Below are 24,474 nucleotides of genomic sequence, written 5' to 3' on the forward strand. Positions count from 1 at the left end.
TATTTTATAAACTTTTCGTTTTTGGTGATTTTAAGTGCTGAAAACATGCCTGTAACTTGTATAGTAGTGAACTGTGGAAGTCGAGCTGATCGGTTAATGTTAATTTTTTTCGTGTTCCCTCTATAGGGCTTTTCATTCACAGTCATTTGTTTTGAGCTTCTGTCATATGTCATATAATCCGTGTATAGTAATATTATACACGGATTATACAACATCTAACAGAAGCTCGAAACAAATGACAATCGATGAAAAGCCCTATTAGAAACTCATTTATGTTTCCTCGCCTAACTAAATTATCAAAAAACAGGACGCACTTATGCTAGGAATTATGGTTTTTATTAATATTATTACAATTATTTATATGTGACACTAACGTAACTAGTAACATTAATTTTTAGGCCAATGTGACAAACTTCATTAATACTAAATTCTAACATTTATCCCCTATTTTGTTAAAACAATATTATTTTGTTTTTCATTCTATTCAAAATAAATGCAGTTTTGACAGGGAATTTGTTTTGTTATTTATTTATTCCATATAGACCTGGATCCCGTGTACCAAAAAAAAGTTGATTAATAGCAAGCTGAAAATTTATTAATAGCTTAACGGTGTCTAGTCCGACAAACTTTGATGTACGGGAACACTGGAAGTTTTAACTGTGGGACAGGTTAAAAATTTGGAACGTCAAACTACGAAAATGTTTATGTAATTTGTCAGATAAAACTTCCAATTGATTTGCTACCAATTCATTAAATTCTCATGCAAAAACCAGACTGGTGAAAAAATCACCAACTGGGCATTTTAATGAGTAGAACACGAAGACCATGTCAAACTACAGGAATCATGTTGGTTAGTAAAAGCAGTCTGATTTTTGCATGAGAATTTAATGAAAGGATAACAAATCAATTGAATGTTCTGTCCGACGAAATATATGGGATGTTTTTGTAATCTGAGTTTCCAAACTGTTTCACAATTAAAACTATCCCTGTTCCAGTGTCACAATACATCAAAGTTTGTCCAACTGGACACCGTTAAGCTATTAACAAATTTTTAGCTTGCTATTAATCAATTTTTTTGGTACATGGGATCCAGGCCTAATAAGTTTGTTCGTAGTACGACACAAACGATTAGCAACTGCTGCCAACCATCAGATGCATGAGCAGTTAATAGTTAGCATTCATAGACTACGAATGCACATGTGTCTGATGGTTGGCGAGTTGCTGATCATTCTACGAACAAACCTATCAGTAATCACTATTTGTGATATCCATGGGTAGTTACTAACAGAAAGAGGCAGGATTCGATTTTTAAATCATTTATTTTAGAGTCAAAACATAGTCATACCTTAAACGATAAATGTATATTATCATTACAAGTTGATACTAATTACAAAAATAAATACACATTTAAAAGACCAATACATAATTACTCATGATGAAGAAGTACATTATAATTAAAAATGAATAAACATTTTCATATCGCTGCAACACAATGCCAAAGCCATCTTATATTTCAGTTCGTTTAGTGAGCACAAGAAGCACTCTGACCGAACAGTTTCAAAACTCATTAGTTTTTCATCAGAGAATGCGTATGTTGCTATCTCCAAACCATGTAGCTGTAACATATGTACAGAATAGAATAGAATAGAATACTTTATTGGTATAGCTTTACAGCTGCCATCATAAAGATGGATATACACGTCAGATATACAACACAATATAGTCACAGACACATAATCAAATACCTATACATACACTTAAATTTTAGATTTAACATAATGTACATTGATAAATATGAAAATTATTAATATTAGACAGAACTCATAACAGCAATCTAGTTGCTAAGTATTCTTCTACACTGTAGAATGCATGTTTACATAGTATACTTTTCACAACTCTTTTGAATTTCACCGGATGCAAAGATCTAACTTCATTTGGAAGATGATTATATAGCCTGACCCCCACATAATCTGTGGACTTCTCAAATTTGGATAGTTTGTGACCAACAGTAACAAACTGATTGGCATTCCTAGTTGAGTATGCATGCAAATCAGAATTTCTCTTGAATGAATGTAAATTATGCTTAATATACAATATGGATTTCAAGATATATATGGAAGGCAACGGTAAGATATTGTTATTAATGAAAACTTGCTTACAAGTATGCCCAAAAGGAATATTGAAGATAAGTCTAATAATTCTCTTCTGTTTAATAAACACTGTGTCTGATTTTGTGGAATTACCCCATAACGTAACATTATAAGTAAGGTGACAATAAACCAAAGAATAATATACATTAATGAGAGTTTTAATACTGAGTGTTCTCTTCAACTGTACTAAAGCATAGAATGAACAATTTAGTTTCTTATTAACATATTCAACGTGAACATCCCAACTCATAAACTGGTCCAAGAATACACCTAAAAATTTTATGTTTGGAATATTTACAATTTCAGGAATAGACACAACTGGCATATTTCGTTTGCATCTAAAATGTATATACGATGTTTTATCAATATTCAGTTGTAGCAAGTTTTGTGTACACCATGTTTGGAATAATCTGATAACCCTTGACACTCTATTTTGAAGCTCTACGTATGTATGTGCTGATACAATCACAGATGAGTCATCTGCGTACATTACAATGTGGTCATGAGGTCATATACATGCATTGGGTTCTTCTTCGTCTGTCTTGCCCTGGGCATACTCAGCTAAAAATAGGATTGCTGCAGACTTCACTATTACCAGCCATACACATACAATCTGCATTTGCTATGTCATCAGAACTGGCTATCACCCTACCCAAGCATTTAGTCGTTTAGCATTAGATTTTTGGAAATGCTTCACCTAAAAAAATATTTTATTTTTTTGGAAATTCTTCAACTACAAAAATTTATTTTTATTAGAGTATTTGCGTTCTTTACAATGATTGAGAATATTTTATTTAAAATCATACATTCATATAATATAATTTTAGACCAATCATGACAGTAATTCAAATAGATGGCAGTAATAAATCATTTTTAGATAATTATAGAGTTTACAGATTAGGACGATGATATGTCTGGTTTCATACAGATATATAAACGTAAATAAATCTAATATTTAGAACCAATTTATCCAAAAGACACTAATACTGTTATCCATATATTTCTTAATGGTGAATAAATAAAATAAAGGCATACCTTTCCAACAATAATATGGAAATCAGGAAATCATTAACAATTTTTACTCCATTCAAAACAAATCCAGCTGTAAAATATTTATGTGCCTGAAGGCTTTTGTATGCTTTCATCTGCTGCTTAGAGTAGCAACTCCGAGATTCCACCAGATATGTATAAATATCTATAATAGTAACTTGATGGTCTGCACTTTACTGTAAAATCCAATTCTGACTGAATTGCGTATGGATCTAAATCCCCAATTATTTTCAGCTTCAATAAATATCTAAAACAATAAAAGAAATAATGTTATTGCTTGCAAAATTCATCATTATTGATAAATATCGGGGCAAAATGAACAGTAAATAAAATTTGTTTCGCCTACCTTCTACCTTTCTCGCAACATCTGGAGTTTCCAATAATAATTTCCTTAAATAATCAGTTTGCATTGTGGTAAAGTTTATAAAGTTGACAAAAACAGGAAACGAAATCCAAATGCATCCAAAATAGACAAAATACGACGATAAACAATGAAAAATCATTGAAAAATAGATACAAACATAACCTCTTTGTTAGTTTGTGTGCCAACCAGAGGTCACGTGGTTTGGATTGCCTAATACTTGGACCGGCAAGAGAGAAAGCGTTATAGGAGATCAGCGATCTATCAGAGAGAGATAGATAGTTCGAGTTGGCAACACGACAGGGTCGTAGGTATCGAGCAGTGCCTTCGAGTTGACTCGCATCGACAACGTAGGGAAAGAGGTTTTGTAATCACTCCCTACGGTAAACATGGCGGATACGATGCGTATCGAGTGTACGTAATCCGGGCCCAGAGCACGACCACACAACCCAAAACACAAATACGCAAATATGGTTGTGTGAAGCGTGGCTCGAAGCCGTGCAATTTACGAGACTCGCTCGATCTGTAGATCCTTGTGTCCTCATCTCGCCAATTAATGATTCTTTTGAGAAAGGTAAATTTCCAGAGTACCTAAAGACAGCTATCATTATTCCTCTTCATAAGGGTGGTGAAAAATCTAATTCCTGCAAGTATATACCTATTGCATTACTACCGGTACTCCAAAATTATTGAGAGACTCATAAAAGCATGACTTATGTCCTTTCTTGTTAAAAACAACATTTTATTACAAAAGTTCGGCTTTTTAAATAATAAATGTACTGCTGATGCCATGTTTTCTGTACTACATGAGGTTTATCAAGCACTGAGCAATAATCTTCACACTGCCACTGTTTTTTGTGACTATGCCAAAGCTTTTGATTGTGTAAATCATGAAATTTTGATAAAAATAACTAAATTTCTATGGAATTCGAAGAATTTCTTTGATAAAGATAAAAAATATATAAGAGTTTTTTTCATTTCCTGAAAAATCTCACAACATGCACATATGTACAAGATTTGGCACTGAGGCCGACGATATATGATTATATTATATCATGTTATATTTTGTGTATTGTTTGAATTTGAACAAAAAATGCAGACCTTTATTGTTATTATTAGATGCAGATATTTCCTCTTGTATAATATAGTAAGACAAAACTTTGAATATAATAAGTGTTACCAAATTAGTTCAATTTCAATTTTTTTTCCTATGCAGGAACAATGTTGTAAATGCCAAATCAGATTTTGTCTACAACTTTTGAAAAACATGCAAGTAGTAATGATTTGAAAAAAGCAACTTTATGAGGATAACATGATAGATTTTAGGATGCATCAAGTAAAGTCTTAATATTCCCAATGCTCGGCAGTACATTATTTTGCACATATAGAACTTTGTTCCTGGAAAACCAAAATACAACTATTGTGGTTACGCAAACATTGTTCCAGCATAGGATTCAATTATTATCATAGAAGACACAATTTTTTCAAGACATCACTACTATCTGATGTATCTCTTTTAATTGGAAAAATGCCAAATGTAATATTCAGTCAAATTCTTAGTGTTCCGCACACACATACACACACTTTGTCTAGATCTAGAGTGATGCGTAGCTATTTTTCCACTCTATGAGTTAAAGATTAAGGACAGGTTGTTCTTCCAACATGTTTATTCTTTTCTTGAACCAAACGAATTGAGGTTTGTCAGGTTTGACAGCTATCTTCCACTACATAAACTTTATTAAATTAAAAGCTTCATGTAGATTTGTTGCAGTACATCCTTCATTTTATATATTTGGCAGCTATTACTGTATTTCATACATACAGAATTACAATAATCGTGGCAGTACTAGCTGTTCTCATGTTTTGAATAAATATTATAATTTCCAACTAATAACATATTAAAATAATATAATATGACCAGGGGTTTTGTGTAGCTTGTAGATTATATGTGTATTAGAGCACTATTTTCCATAGTTAAAAATATTATTTTATGTATAAATTTTATGAAATAAAAGCACATACTTATCTAAAAACAAATTTATTTTATTTTACAAAATTTACAAAAAGTACATCTCAAGTATATTTTGAAATATTATATAGAATGAGTAGAGAATGAAAGAGCATATCTATTGGAGAATACACAGGAATACTGAGAACAAATAGAGAAGCAGGGATCTATATAAAGATGAACAACTCTAGGAACTCGTTCACTAAACCCCTAACAAAACAGAAAAAAAACCTGATATACTTGAAAATTAAGTCAGACTGGTGATCAAACTCAAATTTAACAAACCACCAGGTCCAACAATTAAAATACTTTGAAGATGCTATAAGACCAGATACAGAAAACATGGAAACACTCATAAAGAAACGTAACTAGAAAGCAATAGAAAATTTTAAAGATTTGTTTACGAAAACTAAAATTGGTTCCCACATAATAAATTTGTGTTACAATGAACAAAAGCAAATGTAACACAGTTTATAGAATACAATATCTTTATTAATTCATTTAGATGATAGTGTGATATACTGCCGTGCTTAGCGAAAACACTGTATCTGCGGAGACATCACATATGAGTAAAATCGATTTTTGTTAAAGTATTCGTATACATTTACACAAGATACGGCATAAGATGCGGTGTGTTTAATGTGTTTTGGTTTAACTTACGTCATTTTTAGTAAGCAAATAAGACATATATGCACATTTGGGTTAGAAAGAAGTAAAAATTTAATTTTTGCAGATACAGTGTTTTCTCTAAGCACGGCAGTATAGGACAAGCCATATATGTAGTTACATAGAACATAATCAACAAGTCATACAGGACAGTTATATAAAACATAATCAACAAACTATAAATTAATAAAAAAAGATATGCAATATAGAGTGTCTCTGAACCCGTCGGTCCTCATTCCTTGTAGTCTTTTATTAAGTCAAAGTAATCATTTAGGTTGTAAACACATAATTCTATCAAGCATGTTTTTAATTTATTTTTGAATATTATTTTCATTTCTCATATCAAGTGGCAAACAATTGTAAAATTTAGATCCTGTAAAATCAGGACTAGTTTCAAAAAGAGTTGTGGAATGTTTACATACGCTTATCATCCTCCCGTGCCTTGTCGGGTAATCATGATAGTCAGAGTTGAGAGTAAAATTTTGAAATATAGTTTTAACATGAATAATGCACTTATAAATGTATAAAGCATGGAAAGTCAGTCTGTGATCAATAAAATATTTACGACATGATTGTCTATTATCGATAGATATTAAATATCAATCTAATAATTCTCTTTTTAGTTACAAAAACTCTAGAAGAGTTTCCCTACAAGACAACATTATAGGCTATAATATGACTCATATATTATATGAGTAAACCAATGCATAGTACACACTTATCAATTGATTGGTATTAAATAGAGTTTTCAACTGAAGGATCGCATACTAACCCTTATTCATTTTTTTGCAGACTTTAGTAACGTTTTCATCCCTTGTCATATTACTTTCTAGAATGCTACCAAGAAATAATGTATCACTAAAAGGTATTTCCTCAGAACTAACTGTGATCTTATAATCATGGGATGGCTAACTGCACGAGTAGCACTGCATACAAATAGTTTTCTTTGCATATACCATTAAAGAGTTCCTTTTACACCAGGTTGTAAATTCCTGTGCTACCAAGTTCATTTTGGATATGAGTTCCGACTTCAGTTGACGAGTCAACTACAATAATTGTTGAATCATCTGCATAGAGAACTGTATGATCTGCAGTTAAAAAATTTATCAAATTCATCATTCATCATTCTCTTTGCCTTATCCCTATGCATGGTCGGCTTCCTTAATAATCTATCTGCATTTCCACATATAAAATTTATCAAATTATTGACATATAAAAGAAATATTAAGGGTCCTAATACGGAGCCCTGTGGTACACCTTGATCAAGATTAAAAACAAATGACTTCTTATCGATTTTTACTAGGAATTTACGATATTGTAAGTATGACCTTAACCAGTTCAAGAAATGGCCCGAAAACCAAGGGCTTCTAATTTATGCAGTATAATGTCAATGTCAATTGAGTCAAAAGCCTTAGTTAAGTCAAAAAAGAGTGCACCCACATATCTTTTTCGATCCAAAGCAGCGTGGATATAATTAAATAATGAAATAGAAGCACTTTCTGTAGATTTGTTAGGAAGAAACCCATGCTGGCATTTATTTAAGATATAATGTTTGTTCAGAAAACTTAACATTTTATTGTAAATACACTTTTTGATAATCTTAGAGAGTACACTTGTTACAGTGATTGGCCTGTAATTATCAACCAAACATGGATCCCCCTTTTTGAAAATTGGACTAACTACTCCTGTTTTAATATCAATTGGAAACTTGCCATCCTTGACAGATAGGTTGATGATGTGAGACAGAACTGGAGATATATATATGTACATCATAAGTTGATTGAACCTCACTTATCTATATACAATAGTGCACACAAAAAAAGTTACAGCCCTTTGAAGTTACAAAATGAAAATCGATTTTTTTTTCGTATATCGAAAACTTTTAGAGATTTTTTATTAAAAATGGACATGTGGTATTCTTATAGCAGCAACATCTTATAAAAAAATTAAAGTGAAATTTATGCATCCCATAAAAACTTTATGGGGGTTTTGTTCTTTTAATCCCCATTATTAGTCTTTATATATTTAGTATTAATCCCCATATCATTAGTTAAACACAATGTTTTTAAAACTTTTTTGCCTCTTAGTACTTTTTCGATAAGCCAGTGTTTATCGACATATTTTGAATATTTGTCGAATCCACCACATATTTGTATATGGTTAAGTACGATTAAAGAGACCTGTTAATAATCTGAAAATTTATTTATAATTTGCATTTTTAGGTATATTTTGAAAAAGAAGCCACATCTCGATAAAAGGTTACTTGCCAAAAAAAGACTAAGAGGCAAAAAAGTTTTAAAAACACTGTGTTTAACTAATGGTACCACAATAATAGTTTAATTGGAACGTACACAAACGTTTGGGGGCTTTAAAGGAACAAAACCCGCATAAAATTTTTATGTAAATATATTAAAAAAAAATACTAAGAGGCAAAAAAGTTTTTAAAACGTTGTGTTTAACTAATGGTATCACAAAAATGAATTAATTGGAACATACACAAAAGTTTGGGGGGGTTTAATGGAACAAAACCCCATAACATTTTTATGGGGTGGACAAACTTCACTATAATTTTGTTTTAAGATCTTCCTGCCACAAGAATAATACATGTCCGTTTTCAATAAAAAATCTCTAATAGTTTTCGACATATTAAAAAAAATCAATTTTCATTTTGTAACTTTACAAGGGCTGTAACTTTTTTTATGAGCACATTTGTACTAAGGTAAGTTAGGTTCAATCGAACTATTTTTGACCCCAGAATGTGGTATAATTTATGACCAATCTTTTCGGGACACCCTGTATAATTAATAAGGTATTACCAAAGTAGAAAGTAAAATAGTTAATTACTAATTTATTAATCATATTTCGTCACCATTTTGATATTTTTTTTGCTTGGACTATAGTCATTCAGCCAGTCTCAATCAAAAGTAAATGTATTAGAGATATTAGATATTGTTAATTAGTGAAACATGGTTATTATATTACAATTTTTTACTTCTTATTTTACCTACTCATTACAGCTAAGTTACGTTCACTGAATAGTTTACACTTTAATTTTTATATTGTAATACTGTAAAATTGCAGTGTCGTACGGATTTGATAAATGTCAAAGTCAAAAAATCTCAAAAAGTCAATGCTTGTCAAAAATTTCGTGAGTGTTGAATAATAAAATAAGAAACTAAACCATATTAAGACCGTAATCCATTTTATTCAAAAAAACTTCTTTCTATATTTTCCATTTTGATAAATTTTGTAAAATTTATTTTTGTTATTTTGATTTTTTAATTTTAATCAACTTATTCTAGGTACACCACTGGCAACGTCACTTTGACGCAAGAGGTGCGTTTAAACGAGGTAAAAATTTTAAAAATCGGCTCCTAGATAAGCCAACCTGTAAACTATTCACTGGCCGTAACTGTACATACTATGTTAATAAATAATATAAATATAGGTATTATACTTAATGTTTATCAAGAACACATAGTGTATACATTTTACAAATAAAAATATTAATGTTAATATTTAAAATAAATGTATTCTTTTTTGTGGTTTGTTTTTTTTGTCACTACGATAAGATGTGATCTTATTTTGACACATCTTATTTTGATATTTATTTGTAATAGTTATTTTATCAGTGGTAAAAAAGACTTTGAAAGGTCCTAATAAAAAAATTTCATTTTTGACTTATACATACTCTTAATACATAGCACTATAGAAATAAATTTGATAGGGCTTTTCATCGATTGTCATTTGTTTCGAGCTTCTGTCATGTGTCACATAATATTAATATAATATCTACGACATACGTCTTTGATTTGTATCATTGGTATTACCAATAACGTATGACGTAGATATATTAATATTATGTGACACATGACAGAAGCTCGAAACAAGTGACTGTGAATGAAAAGCCCTATAGGAGACTTGTTTTGTATCCTTTACCTTATGGATAAAGTTGGCCTTTTGTATTTTATAGTTAAACATTAAATCTGGATTACCACTAACATTTGTTAGTCAAAATAAATCTTTTAGCTTTTTACTAAGCTGAAGAATTTCAGTATTGATCCAATTTCTGTTGGTATTATTAGTTATGCGTTTTGATATTAAAGAACATGTTGTATCGGTAATTATTTAGTGTTGACTCACCGCTCCCACAAGTCTGACAACTGTATATATGGTATCTGCCTTACCTTCTTATCATTTTAAAATTAACAATTAACTGCGCTCGGCTTTAATTTTTGTATTTATCTCATTTAAAAATGTGAAATTTTCACATCAATTTCAAATTATGGCCGCCATTACAGTATGCGCAGATCGCTTACGTATGGATTGATGACAGTTTATTTCTGCAATGTTTATGTCTGCAATTGATATAATATGCAGTTTATGTCTGCAATTAATATAATATTAATTATTAATAAAATTAAAAAATTAATATATTATGTATTATACAGTACAATTTCTCAAAGGAGGAAGACCTAACCCTTCGGTCCAAACCTAACTTTCGGGTATTAGAGTGTAGAGTGTTTTGTTAATTATTAATAAAATTAAAAAAAAAATAAAGCACCTTCCGTCTTTGCACAAGAAATTATAAAAAATTTTAAATTAGGCAACATTGCAGAAATAAACTGTCATCAATCCATACGTAAGCGATCTGCGCATACTGTAATGGCGGCCATAATTTGAAATTGATGTGAAAATTTCACATTTTTAAATGAGATAAATACAAAAATTAAAGCCGAGCGCAGTTAATTGTTAATTTTAAAATGATAAGAAGGTAAGGCAGATACCATATATACAGTTGTCAGACTTGTGGGAGCGGTGAGTCAACACTAAATAATTACCGTTGTATCAATATGATAGGAGGCAGAGTTCAAAAAGCTCTATATGCATCATTTACATCACCTTTAAACTTATTTGTAGTGTCTAGTTTGCCTAATGCCGCACTAATATATACATTCATGAAAAACCACAAACTGTTGAACTAAACAATATGAACCTTGAAGTAACTGATCATACAATGTTTTTAGGTGTTCAAATTGATGAATTTTTAAGCTGGTCAAACACATAAAAGAAACTGCAATAAAGTTTAGCACATAATATTTCTGATCCAAATTTGGCTTATTCATAAATAGGTAATTTGTAAATAGGTCCTTGGAATCCATTCTAACAGAAAATATATTTACAAGAGAAGCCAATTATTCTAATTTCACTAGAACTGAAAAATCATGTGAACTTGTGAACGAATATCGGTTTCCACGTGTATAATAATAAGATAAACCATAAAGGCATAAACTCCTTATAAATTTAAAATCTATGTTTAAAATATACCGATAAATTTCTGAGGTTATAGTTATGACAAGTTCTTCTTCTTCCTTGTTTTTTGGGTTTCGATTTTTTTTTAATCATTTACTCTCTTTCCTTGTCTAAGATTTACCCAGTACATGTTATTGGTTATGCGCGTCTTGCTCAAGGCAATGCACAACCAGGTGTCATGTCAACTTCAGATCTATTTTTTTTTTTGGTTCTATGTGTTCCTTGTCCTTCTTTTTGTTTTTCTGTAGATAGAGGGGGAAAAGTGTTACAACATTTAAGGTTAACTTAAGACTTTTCTCGTTTGGGGGTAGCTTCCAAACATTTTCACATAGGTTTAGGGCTGGCTACCTTCGGTTAGGATTAAGGATTTTAAGGATACAAATATAATTTTTGACATTTTAGGAGATTCCCTGTATTTTCTGAAGTATTTATTTATTGTTATTGTTATTATTATTATTTTTTGAAAATTCTATAGATCTACTTGAAAAAATTTGATAAATTTATTGATTATCTTAATAACTTTATTCGAGGGTTTATATAAAATGCTCTGTAAAGATATTGGACTGTCTATTCCAGCTTTTATTAGTTCTAGATACAAATCCATATCTTTATGTTTATTTATGGGGCACTCAAAGATGATGTGTACCAATGTTCCCATAGTACCGCATTCGCATATCGGTGTTTGCGTTTTGCCTATTTTGTGGAGATAACAAGGAGTTTTGCAATGTCCACTTCGTAAACGATTAAGGTTAGTAATATTGTTCCTACCCAAATATCCACATTTGTTATACCAAGGTTTTATAGGGAAACTATCCTGCAGTCCATAATAGTCCGGATATTTACCTTTAATTTGGGAATACCAGTTATTGTAAAATTGAGTCAAGATGTTCTTTTTTGTAACACAAAAGATATCTGTGCTGATGTTTTTTACATCATATGGTACTCTTAATTCTCTCCCAATATTGGCCAAGCTATCTGCCACCTCGTTGCCTTTAATCCCCTGATGTCCCGGTACCCATTCTAATCCTATTGAAAATCCCATATTATTTGCATCTACCAGTAGTTTTTTGGTCATTATAGTTACATAATCCATTTGGTCCCATTTGTGACTAGATATTTTGGATAAGGCACTTTTTGAATCTACAAAGATCACTGCTTTCATGATTTCCTTTTCAATACATACCGACATGGCTTTGTATACCGCTATTATTTCAGTTGTGCAGATTTGTGTGTAGTTATGGAGTCGTGACGAATATTTATAATTGATGCTTGGGATGTAAATTCCAAATCCCGATTGATTTGTTTGTGGGTCTATTGATCCATCTGTATATACGTGGGTATGATTATTATATATTCCACCATATTTAGCTATGAACCTTTCGTTCGATTCAATTTCATATTTTTCAAATTCTAGACTTTTAATTGTAATGGGGTATAGAAGAGTTTTTCTTTCTACCTCATATATAGGATTGATTTTATATCTAATTATGTTTTTTGTTTTTTTGAGTATATTTGTATATGCTAGTGAGTAATCTGGTATGACCTTGTTCCTCCAGAATCTATTGTTTGCATTTATTGCTTCGTTTAGCTTATTTAGACTCTTTACTATGATATTGTTTTTTTCCGGCATTTGTTTGAGTATATATTTATGTGCTAGTATCTCCCTTCTAACTTGTAACGTTGTTACTGAACATTCTGCTTGCAATATTAAGATGGGTGTAGAACGTAGACAACCCGTTACGATTCTCAAGGCAACATTCTGTACTTGTTCCAACCTCATCATCAAACTTTTACTGCAGGGGTTTAAAAGATTGGCTGCGTAATCTAAATGAGATCTAACTATTCCTTTGTATAAACTCAAAAGAATGTTCGGGTCAGCTCCCCATTTTGTACCACAAATTGCTCTCATGACATTTATTCCTTTGTTTGCTTTAGTTATCATGTCGTTAATTTGAATTGTCATATTCAAATTACACTGTAAATGAAATCCCAGATACTTTATTTCATTTTTCCATGGAATTTCCATATTTTGATATATCAAATGTGGGAAGTTATAAGCCTGACTTCTTTTTCTAAATATTATTGCTTTTGATTTGTGTGCTGAAATTTTAAAGTTGTGTTTCTCAAACCACTCCTGTAAATTTATTATATGGGTATTTAAGGAATTAATTAGCTTGTATATATCAGATCCTTGCACCAGAATTACAAAATCATCTGCATATTGAAAACACTCCATCTCATGGTTTATTAAATCATGTAGGGATCTAGTATAGAGATTGAATAATATTGGACTGAGTGGAGACCCTTGAGTCAATCCAGTGGATGCTTGCATTGGGCCTAATATATTATTTGATTTGTCTTTAACGTAGATATTTCTGTTGAGCAAAAATTGCAAGATCAAGTTTGCATAAGTTATTGGGATGTCATACTTTAATAAGTATTTATATAGCAAATATATATTGACTGTATCATATGCCCTACTGATATCCAAAAAAATTCCAATTGTATTTAAATTTTTACTAAATCCAGTTCTAATATAATTAATTGTTAAAGCTAAGTTATCGTTGCACCCTTTGTTTCTTCTGAAACCTAACTGCTTAGGGCTTAGTATCGATTTTTTTTCCGTTATTTGTTCTATTCTTAATTTAATTATATTTTGCAAAATTTTGCCTACACATGACTCTAGAGCTATGTTTCTATAATTATCCTCACATAAAGGGTCTCTATTGGGTTTTAAAAAGGGAATGACAAGGGTGTTTTTCCATTCTTGTGGAAAACCTGTGTTTCTTTTAACTATTTGATTAAATATTTTTGACAATGCATCTAGCGCCACCAGGGGAAGTCTGTTTATCATGCTATATGTTACAAGATCTAAGCCAGTAGCCTTATCCTTTTTATTTATGACACTTATTATTTCTTGCCTTGAAATGTCCTCCACATCCTCGTTAGTTAGGGTAACCGTGAACTCAGGATCTGTTATGTCAATTGCCAAATTATTTAATATGTTCTGAGCTATGTTTTTGTTGGGAAGTTTAGCAGGGATTACAGCATTTTGATATGTGGAGAATAGCTTAACTGTTCGCCATATTTCAGATAGAGGAGTGTCCCTTGTCAATCCATTGCAAAAGCTTTTGAAGCTATTTCTTTTTTTTTGTTTTAAATATTTTTTTACTGTATGCAAATATTTTTTTGATTTCAATATAATTTTCATTGCTTGCTTCTTCCTTATATTTTTTAATTTTTTCTTTTCTTGTTTTTATTAAATTAGAGCATTCCTTATCCCACCAGGGAGGGCTTTTCTTTTTTCTTATAGATTTTTCTGTTTTCAAGAGAGGTATTTCCTCATCACTCACCATTTCCATAATTTGTGTAAATGAATTATAGTCTTCACACCCATTCTTCATCAAGTCTTCTATTTTTGAAGCATAATTCTCCCAATTGACATTCTTTGTATTTCTTTTATGACTTTTTTGTGTTACTATATTTTCATTTACAATTGCGATTTTGCAAGAAGTTGGAAAATGATCACTGCCTCCAGAATCCTCTAACACATCCCATTGGCATATATTTGCAATTTCCGAGGAAATTAGTGTTAGGTCTACCGCTGAGGCATTCTGTCCAGGTAGGGTAATCCGCGTGGGTCTCCCATCATTGCAGCAAACTAGATCCAAATCCTCTAAGGATTCAGCAATTATTCTTCCATTAACATTAACAGACACTTGACTTCCCCAAAGTGCATTATGTGCATTCATATCCCCCATTAAAATTTTATTTCCCCTGATTTTATTTATGCGTCCAACCCAACTATTTAAATTTATTTTTGCCCTAGGATGGATATAAATGTTAATAACCGTAATGTCCCAATCTATTATTTTTGTTGCTAAAATTTGAATTTTACTAACATTATTATTATACCTATATACTATTTTGTGATCCAGACTATTATGAACCACAGTAGCTAGGCCACCATAACCATCCCCTCGATCCAACCTATGTATTTCATATCCTCTTAGATAGAAGTGATGATTATTTTTTAGCCAAGTTTCATTTAATAGAATTAATTTGGGTCTATGTTCGCTTATGAAATATTTCAGACTGTTATAGTTACTGCTTAAACTTTTTATGTTCCATTGGATAATAAGTGGATTCTTGATATCCATCTAAATCTAGCAACTTTTGGTTCGATGAGCTTTCATGTATAAATAGCTGGTTCAAGTAATTGATTATATGTTCCTTATGTTTCCAATCTAGTTTTTTTAATATCGCATTCAGTGTTTTTTCTGTGTCCCTCTCTAGTTGCTCTGTACGGGAACATCCAGGAGTCTCATTGTTTACTGCACGAGCTCTCTCTTCGCTTCTCCCATTTGGAGATAATAAATATTGATTGTGTACTTCTTTATTGTATGTCTTATTTGTTTCATTAGCCTTTCTTTTATTTTTGTTTGAGTTATTCTCAATTTTTCTACTAAACAGGTGTTCAGGGTTACTCTTTACATTTTCTATCCATCGCATATTGATGGGAATTGTCTCTAAATTATTTGTTTGAGTTTTATGTAATGTTGGGAATTCCTCCTGGCTCATTCTGAATATATTATTCTCTTGCGATTTTCTAGTAGAAACATAAGGAAATCTCTCGCATGCCTCGTAGTATGAAAGATTGTCCAGAGACATGACAGCCTTAATATTCCGCTGTCTCACATACTCTGGGCACTCCTCATAGGTACTTATATGAAAGCTGCTATTACAATGTAAACATTTCATCGAACAATCCCCTTCATGTATTTTTTCCGCGCAGTTTTTGCATTTTTCTCCCCCTCTACAAAGATTTTTTGTGTGTCCAAAAAGAAAACACCGATAACATTGAACCACTGGTATCATGTATGGTTTTACCCTAAAAGGGATCCCATATATATTCACTTCCTTCGGGATTACTTTTCCCGAAAAGGTAAATGCGACCGTTTCTGTATCAATATATTTCTCCGTGTCATATTTAGACTTCCGTTTAAATCGTCTTATTTCTAGTACTTTAATGTTGACCGAAGCCAATCCCGAAAATTTGATTAGATCTGCATCCGATATACTAGTATCTACATTATTAACGACTCCCCTACATGTTACGTTATTTGCCGGAATAAACAATTCATATCCATCATTTCTGACCACGTCATTTAAAACAAATTTATTAGCATCCTCCCATTTCTTGAAAGCAACGCTAATTCGGTTTTTTCCTTTTTTGCTAAGTTTAAGTACATTCTCGATTTTTTTGTCATTTATGTATTTTGCTAATTTCAAAAAACTATAATTACCGACGTTATCGCCTTTTGACTCCATAAATACCTCAAAGGGACCGGTATCAGTGTACTGATAATAGAAATGTTTTTTTCCTTTTTTTATTTCATTGTTATTATTAGTGATTGAATTAGCATTGCTATCAAGTACTGGTGTATTATTTAAACTACTATTATTTTCAGTATTTTCTATATTATCTAACATCTCCTCATCACCGGGGGGGTTAGCCCCCCCCGTAGAGTCCCCCATAATTAACCGTGTAATGCAAAGCTGTCTCTTTTTTACCTAACTAGATAATGTATAATTTATTTTATTCAAAGAAAGTACAGGAAATTTAGGAATTCAACAGATAGGAAATTTGTTAGTTACCTCTATTATGTAGTTCCTATTTTGTTTTTGCCGCCTGCGTTTTTTTTGAATTATCACTTCCACACTGAACTGTCACACAACCGAACGTTACGAAAGCTCATACCTCGTTATGACAAGTTGACATGGTCGCTTCTTGACCAATCGCAAGCCTAAAATTTGTGGCCAATCATAGCCTTGCGAAATTTCTTTTTTCGTGCCACAGACTCTAGTCGGTTAATCTCTTTCTTTCTCATGTTAATAAACAAAAACAGAACCAATATGGCAATATGACAGATATTTATTTTTCCCGCTTCCGTATTTTTTGTCTTGTTTATTGTTATTGTTTATGTTCACTAATATGTTTTACATAATATTTCAATCAACGGTTTTCCTCATAGACATGTAAAGAAAGTTTCTCGTGGTTTTTCATAGTGACTGTTTTTTCAAAAATACAATTAGTTTTTATTTTGAGATAACTAATAGCAGGATAACGAAGCAACAAACCTAAATAACATGTTTGGCTTTCCTTTATTTGGAGACATCAACTTTATTTCTTCGTGATACTGGTACCTTAAACCTCTACAGAATATAATTTTGTCTCAAAATAGATTGGTGAATGTATCTACTTACACTGTATGTTTCTTAGATGAATAAAACTTTTTTCTACATAATTGTAGGTACATTTTGATTTTATATACTGTTTAACAACCCATACTTATAGTAAATATATAAACCTACCACTAATAACCCTAGTGGTTGATGCAGATAAAAAAAAGTTTGACCTTCACTGTGATTGTTTTTAATAAGTTATTTAAATTATTTGTAGTTTTTTTATAAAAATTTGTTTGAATTTAATCTTTTGATTAAAATTTAAAATGCTTATTCTTTTGCACATTATTTGTATTCTGAAAGCTTACCTATATAAAGATGTTTAATGCCTGGTTGCACCAACAGATCTTAAACTTTAGACGTGCCTTAAGCTCAGATTGCGAAATATATGTATGTGTGGCATCATTGAGTCTTAGATCAGTTTTCAGCTTGGCACAATGGATTATTTAATTTATTTATTTATTTAGATAAGAATCGAAAATTATGGTGCAATGTGAGTGAAACTTAAAGCGGCCATATCTATGAGCTGAGCTGAGTTTAAGATTTGTTGGTGCTACCAGGCATAAGTTTAGTTAATAAAAATATATGATTTACTATTTTATTGGGAAAAAGCCACAATTTAAGTGAAAAATTAAATTTATTGACGTTTTAACTTCCACTTCCGAAGCAGTTATCGAAATATAAATTAATATAAGTAATCAATTTTTATTCAACTTATTAATGAGTACTAAAATATTAATTAAGATTTTGTATTTCAATAACGATTTCCGACTTGGAAGTTGAAACGTTAATAAATTTTATTTTTAACTAAATCGTGGATTATTTCACAATAAAATAGTATATTGCATACGATATCACAAAGAAGCAGCTTCAGAACAATATAAAAATATATGTAAATTAACTACAGAGGACAGTCTGACTTTTACAAAATTAACCTTAATTTTTGTGAAATATTTTTTCTCAAAAAATGCATTGTTTCTGCAGAAAAACCTCAGAATCCTCTTACTATTATCATTATAATTTTCAGGTTGAAATAAAAATCAATAATGGGTAAAACATAAACTTTATTTAAACTGAAGAAAACATAAAAACAAATATAATCCATGAACATTATAAAAATAACATAAAGACAAATCTTCATAACAAAGTTGTAGTACTTCTCTGTTACATCCAAAACATTTTCTTTCATAGGACTGAAAAAGCACACAGTATTGTCTTAACATTGTTTCATACCAAGACTAAAATAAGAACAAAGAATAAATCACAAATAAACCACAAATTTATGTAAATTGAAAAATAATGCAATTTTACTCTCTATGGCCAGTTTCACCAACAACAAATAAATCAGTGAATAGTTTGATAATTTAAAATTAAATTGACAAATTTTCTTTATATAGATATTTAAAGTGAGATTAACTCGTCAATTCATTTGAAGAGTAACTATTTATTTGATAAATAAATAAAATAAGTACTATTTGACGTTAGAGAGACATAGTTGTGTCAGTTTTATCAGTTGAATAATTTTATTCATCGAATAAACTACTATTCATCTTTGGTGAAACTGGCCATTAGTCAATGAAGCTTTACAATTATTATTTCTAGTGCAAAAATAAGTAATAATATTAAACTACTTATAAAAATTATTATGAAACTTTAAATAAACATTCCTTTAAGATATTTGATCAATGCATCCATAAAACAAAAGTTTTATGTTCAAAATACTTCATAATAAGATATAAAGCTTCACCGTCCAGCAAAGATAACTAAGAAGTGAAAGTAATCTTTGCCAGAATAGAAATGGAAAATGCTTTGATCTCTATTTTAAACGATCTGCTGCAAAAAAGTTTTACATTTGAGTTTCTCCACATCATGTGTTGCACCTCCCCATCTAGCATCGATGTTTAAAATTTTTAAGTCTGGATCACACGCCTAACAGATTGTAATTTTTTACTTATTCTTTATTTTGTTAGTCAAAGTTTTTTCAACACAAATATCAACAAATACTACAAATTTTTATGATATTTGCAATATAATATATTATGTGATAATACATTATTTTTATAAATTGATTATTGGCAGCATATAGTACATAATATAATATTACAAGTAAGTAGTGTTATATAACGAGTGTTACAATTTCTACATTTTTAGAAAGATAACTTTTCTATTAAGATAGTTATGTTCCCGTTCCGTTGGAGCAATTATAGCAACATGTGTGCAAACTATGGCCCCTACACAGCCAGGAAAGTTAAACTTCTGCATAAATTTTCTTTTAAAATTCTCTTTTTGAACGAATGTAGTAGGAAAGATAATCGACTCTTCACTTAGATGTTCAAGTGTTAAATTTGTTACATCATTTAAACGGATGCTAACAGTATTTTAGGCAATTGATATAGTAGTTATATATAGGCATAAAGTGAAACGTACGCTGATGTGCTTAGTATATTAGTATACAAAATGTATATACACATCAACGTTCATTTCACTTTATGTTTTGACTTAATTTGTTTGAAAATGAACTGATAGCTCTGACCGACTACTCTTTGATAGGAACTTATTGCATAAAAATAAGTGAGGTAAAAATTTACAGTGAAGGCTCAACACTGCTTGGATGAACGGATTATCACATATTATGAGGTATAAGCCTCTCAAAAAAATAGTTCACCATGTCTGTTGTTAATATAAATAAATCTACAAACTCCTAAAGTAAATGCATCACTTTCCCTTCTCATTATTCTCCTCTATATTATACCTATTTATTTCGTTTCTTAATTGCTCATTTCTTTGTATATGAGCAGGAAGCATCTAAACGTCAAACTATATCAGTATTTAATATAAACATCAAAATATATTAATAATAATTAATAATTAAATAGTTCACTATGTCTGTTGTTGATATAAATAGATCTACAAACTCCTAAAGTAACTGCATCACTTTCCCTTCTCATTATTCTCCTCTATATTATACCTATTTATTTCATTTCTTAATTGCTCATTTCTTTGTATATGACCAAGTATCCGAGCAGGAAGCATCTGAACGTCGAACTATATCGGTATTTAATATAAACATCAAAATATATTAATAATAATTAATAAGTGATATGAACCTACAACTTATTGTGTTATTTTTCCTTTACAGTAACAGGAATTTATAGAAAAAATACCTACATAAAAATACCTTAATATAACAATGTTCCCTAGTCACAGGTAAAATTCAAAAATTTAGTGATTTCTAATAAAATAGTTCCAATCAACCCAAGACAAAAATATACAAATTGAAAATAATCACAAATCACAAATAATAATCTTTCTTTAGGTTAGCTTTTTGAATACAACCACCACAAAATAAAGACAACCACACGTCAAACAGCAATATTTTTAAGAAGAAGAAGCGATATTTTTAAGGGAGAGATTAAATGTCCAGCAAACGAGGGAGAGATTAAGGCCCGTCGAGTCTCAAGACAGCGTCGATGCTCAAGACCGACCTTGAACCAACTTTGTGTTTTATAAACCGATCTCGAGACACGACGTTGTCTTGGGAAGTGTAAAATGACAGGCGAATCTCAAGTCATCGATCGACCTTCCTCAAGACCGCGATTCTAACCTAACTTTGTTTGTTATTGTTTGAATTTTGAATATTTTAAATTCAGTTCCAACATATATTTTTTGTTTTTCTAATTACAACAAAAATGTATGAAGAAGTAAAAGCATTTTTAGAGTTTATTGATAATATTGGAGAAGAAAATCGCCCGGGAAGTATACAAAAGCGATATATTCAAGATAAAAATATAATCTAAAATACAATGGAGTATTACAATATTGAAGTTCATCAGCGAATCAGCGCATTAACTTAAACAATAAAGGTTTTATGCTACTTATAGGAATATAACCAGTTTTTATGAGGACCCCGCTTTCCAAAAATGTACAGGTACTGTAAAGACATACAATATATTATGTTATTCAGGCTCTTATGTAAATGAATTTGTAGGTACTAGAAGAGAAATTATGTGTATTATTGTTCAACAACAAGGTTATCAAGTCATTCAATATTTGATCTAAGAGCATTAAGAGTGAAATTGTGAAATGGAAAGAAGTGAAATTCCAGGATTATTAATAGGAATAGATGACAGTAGTGGGTATGCATGCAGACACTATCTACTTACCCCAGTATTACACCCAGGTATTTATTGATAATTGCTAAATAAATAGTAGGTTATTTAACAGACATAAATATCTTTTTAGGTAATGATCAAGAAAATAAGATTTTTACCATAGTACTCATGTGAGAACAAGAAATGTAGAAAAGCTATTTGGAACCTGGAAAAGAGTTTCCTTGTCTTCAACAAGGTCTACAAACCAAATTATATACATGTCTTGCAATAATATGTGCTACAGCAGTACCTTACAATCTAGGTAAATAATGATCTGGTGGTAAATAGACATGTTAATGATGTGGAACAATTTCTAAATTTTTGGTGACATTTTTTTCAACAATATTTTGCATGAGAATACATTATTGAATACCTACTCTTATTGTGTTTGATTTTTTTGTCTATTATTTCTCAAAATATCATGATCATTGCTCGACAGCCCTTTTTGTTTGAGTTTTGGTCTCTTGAGGAATACAGCTCCATTCCAATCTATTTCAGGATTTGTTCTTGCAATTTTTTATTTTTAAAATATCAATGTCTTATTCTGTTTGTTCCTTATATCTAATCTATAGTCTTTCTCTCGTTATATGTCCAGCTGACATTTGTGTGTTTATTTTGGAAAGTATTTCATATGCTTCCATCCTTCCTCTTAGAACGTGGTCCTATTTTGATGAATGCATATGGATCGTGGTATGCCCTGTATAGTTCAAAATTATATTTCATATGCTTCTATCCTTCCTCTTAGAACGTGGTCCTATTTTGATGAATGTATATGGATCGTGGTATGCCCTGTATAGTTCAAAATTATATTTCATATGCTTCCATCTTTCCTCTTAGAACGTGGTCCTATTTTGATGAATGTATATGAATCGTGGTATGCCCTGTATAGTTCAAAATTATATCTTCTCTGGTCTTCATATTTTAGATGCTATTTAGCCTGATTCTAGTGCTTTATCGTTGTTTCCAGTGCTTTATCAATTTATCATCATTTATTTTACCTACCTGTCTACTGCTACTCTACTATTGTACTTTCACCATATATTTTTGGAATATAAATATACCTTCTGTCTTTCTCTTGTTCAACTGGAATTTGTTTATTTATTCTGAGAATACATTATTGAATCTGTATTATGTTAGATATATTATTTTTTATTTTATTTCTTAATATGTATTTTTTATATTTTATTTTAAAATAAATGAGTATGAGTTTCCCTCTTCTTAAATAAGTATTTATTTGACAAACCTTTCCTTACCAAATATAAAATTAATTACACATCTGGACCTCAGAGGTAAACTACACTATGTCATTTCGAGCAACTGTGTTTAGCGTTTGTTTGCAACAAAGTTTAGAGCACTTAGGATGTTAATAAAAATCTGATGTATCCCATAATTAGTTAAAAGACAATATGACTATATTTTAATGATAATATATAACCAATGTGTATAATCCAACTAATAAAAAAACACCATGTCGACATAGTGTAGATTACCTCCGAGGTCCAGGCGTGTAAACAGCACTCTAATAACCAGCAAAATAGCGCAAAAAATGGAAAACATATGTTGTGAAATAAAAAGAGATGTAAAATTATCTATAGAAACCTATAAATTTACATGACATAGTTTGTCACCTTTAGATGTGTGGGAGGAGTATGACAACTGTCGCAGAGGTCTAAAGGTGGGAAATTATGTAATGTAATGTAAATTTGTAGGTTGATAATTGTACACCTCTACTAGTTTCATCTCCTTTTATTTCACAACGTACTATATGTTTCCATCTTTTGTGTCATTTTGCCAGTTAATAGCACGCTCATCACTGTATACCATTATTTATGCAGATGACATAGTCCTCTTAACAAGAAAAAAAGCTGAAGTTGTTTAGAAACTTGAGAGGTGAAGCAAGAAAATTGCATGTCTATAAATGAAACAAAAATAAAATATTAAGTGTATTGAAATGTATGGAGAGATGAAGTAGAATAAATTTTTCACACTAAAAACAGGAACAAAGGCATACAAAATTGAAAATATCAACCAATTCAAGTATTTAGGAGTGGCAATAATTGATAAATGGGAAGAAGAAAAAGAAATAGAAAAGATACTACTAAGAGTAAGCTAGTAAGCAGATCGATGGTATATGATTGAAGTCAAAAACGTATGTAGGACAACTATAATGCAAAAATGTATTATGAAGCAGTTATTTAAGTGGCATTGTATGCTTGTGGCACTTGAAACAATTAATAAGAAAGATGAAATGAAAATAGACATAGTACTGGTAGGGGCTGGCAGTTCTGAGTTAGGACTGGCAAAAAATAATAGATATGGAAAGTCAGGTGGCTAGGTCAACATTACTTGAATGTAAGAGCGACATGTAACAGATTATTTTTGGAGGAAAAAAAAAGAGAAAGACCATGAAAAGAGTTGTTAGAAGCAGTAAGGAGATTTGGATGATATAGAAGTGTAGAATTGGAGGAGGAGCGTTAATGTCCAGTAGAAATGGATAGGCTATATTTACTTTTGTGCTGTTATTTGGGT

The 24,474-nt window shown here is 30.7% G+C and overlaps 1 protein-coding gene and 2 long non-coding RNA genes across 5 annotated transcripts; 1 reads left to right on the plus strand and 2 right to left on the minus strand.

Annotated features, from left to right (window-relative positions):
• Positions 1-1,300: 1,300 nt before the first annotated feature.
• Positions 1,301-3,802, minus strand: LOC126878873 (uncharacterized). 3 transcript variants are annotated; one of them, XM_050641772.1, is made up of 3 exons: positions 3,547-3,802; positions 3,186-3,447; positions 1,301-2,847 (listed from the first exon to the last, which is right to left on the minus strand). In XM_050641772.1, the coding sequence occupies exon 3, from the start codon at positions 2,638-2,640 to the stop codon at positions 1,822-1,824; it is 819 nt and encodes a 272-aa protein (XP_050497729.1). In that variant the 5' UTR covers positions 2,641-2,847; positions 3,186-3,447; positions 3,547-3,802; the 3' UTR covers positions 1,301-1,821. The 3 variants fall into 3 exon arrangements, with proteins under 3 accessions (XP_050497729.1, XP_050497728.1, XP_050497730.1); XM_050641771.1 differs by having other exon boundaries at positions 3,554-3,801; XM_050641773.1 differs by lacking the exon at positions 3,547-3,802 and having other exon boundaries at positions 3,186-3,538.
• A 15,039-nt stretch (positions 3,803-18,841) lies between these two features.
• LOC126878879 (uncharacterized) lies at positions 18,842-20,955 on the minus strand. The gene is made up of 2 exons (XR_007695850.1): positions 20,763-20,955; positions 18,842-20,546 (listed from the first exon to the last, which is right to left on the minus strand). It is a non-coding gene; the product is annotated as an uncharacterized LOC126878879 (long non-coding RNA).
• Positions 20,956-21,032: 77 nt separating this feature from the next.
• Positions 21,033-23,171, plus strand: LOC126878877 (uncharacterized). Its single transcript, XR_007695848.1, has 3 exons — positions 21,033-21,722; positions 21,783-21,974; positions 22,037-23,171. It is a non-coding gene; the product is annotated as an uncharacterized LOC126878877 (long non-coding RNA).
• Positions 23,172-24,474: the final 1,303 nt, after the last annotated feature.

The sequence above is a fragment of the Diabrotica virgifera genome, chromosome 1, assembly GCF_917563875.1.
Source record: "Diabrotica virgifera virgifera chromosome 1, PGI_DIABVI_V3a".
Taxonomy (NCBI): domain Eukaryota; kingdom Metazoa; phylum Arthropoda; class Insecta; order Coleoptera; family Chrysomelidae; genus Diabrotica; species Diabrotica virgifera.

Bases quoted from the DNA above. Each gene is read 5' to 3' on its own strand.
- LOC126878873 (XM_050641772.1), bottom strand. From the start codon at position 2,640: ATGTACGCAGATGACTCATCTGTGATTGTATCAGCACATACATACGTA.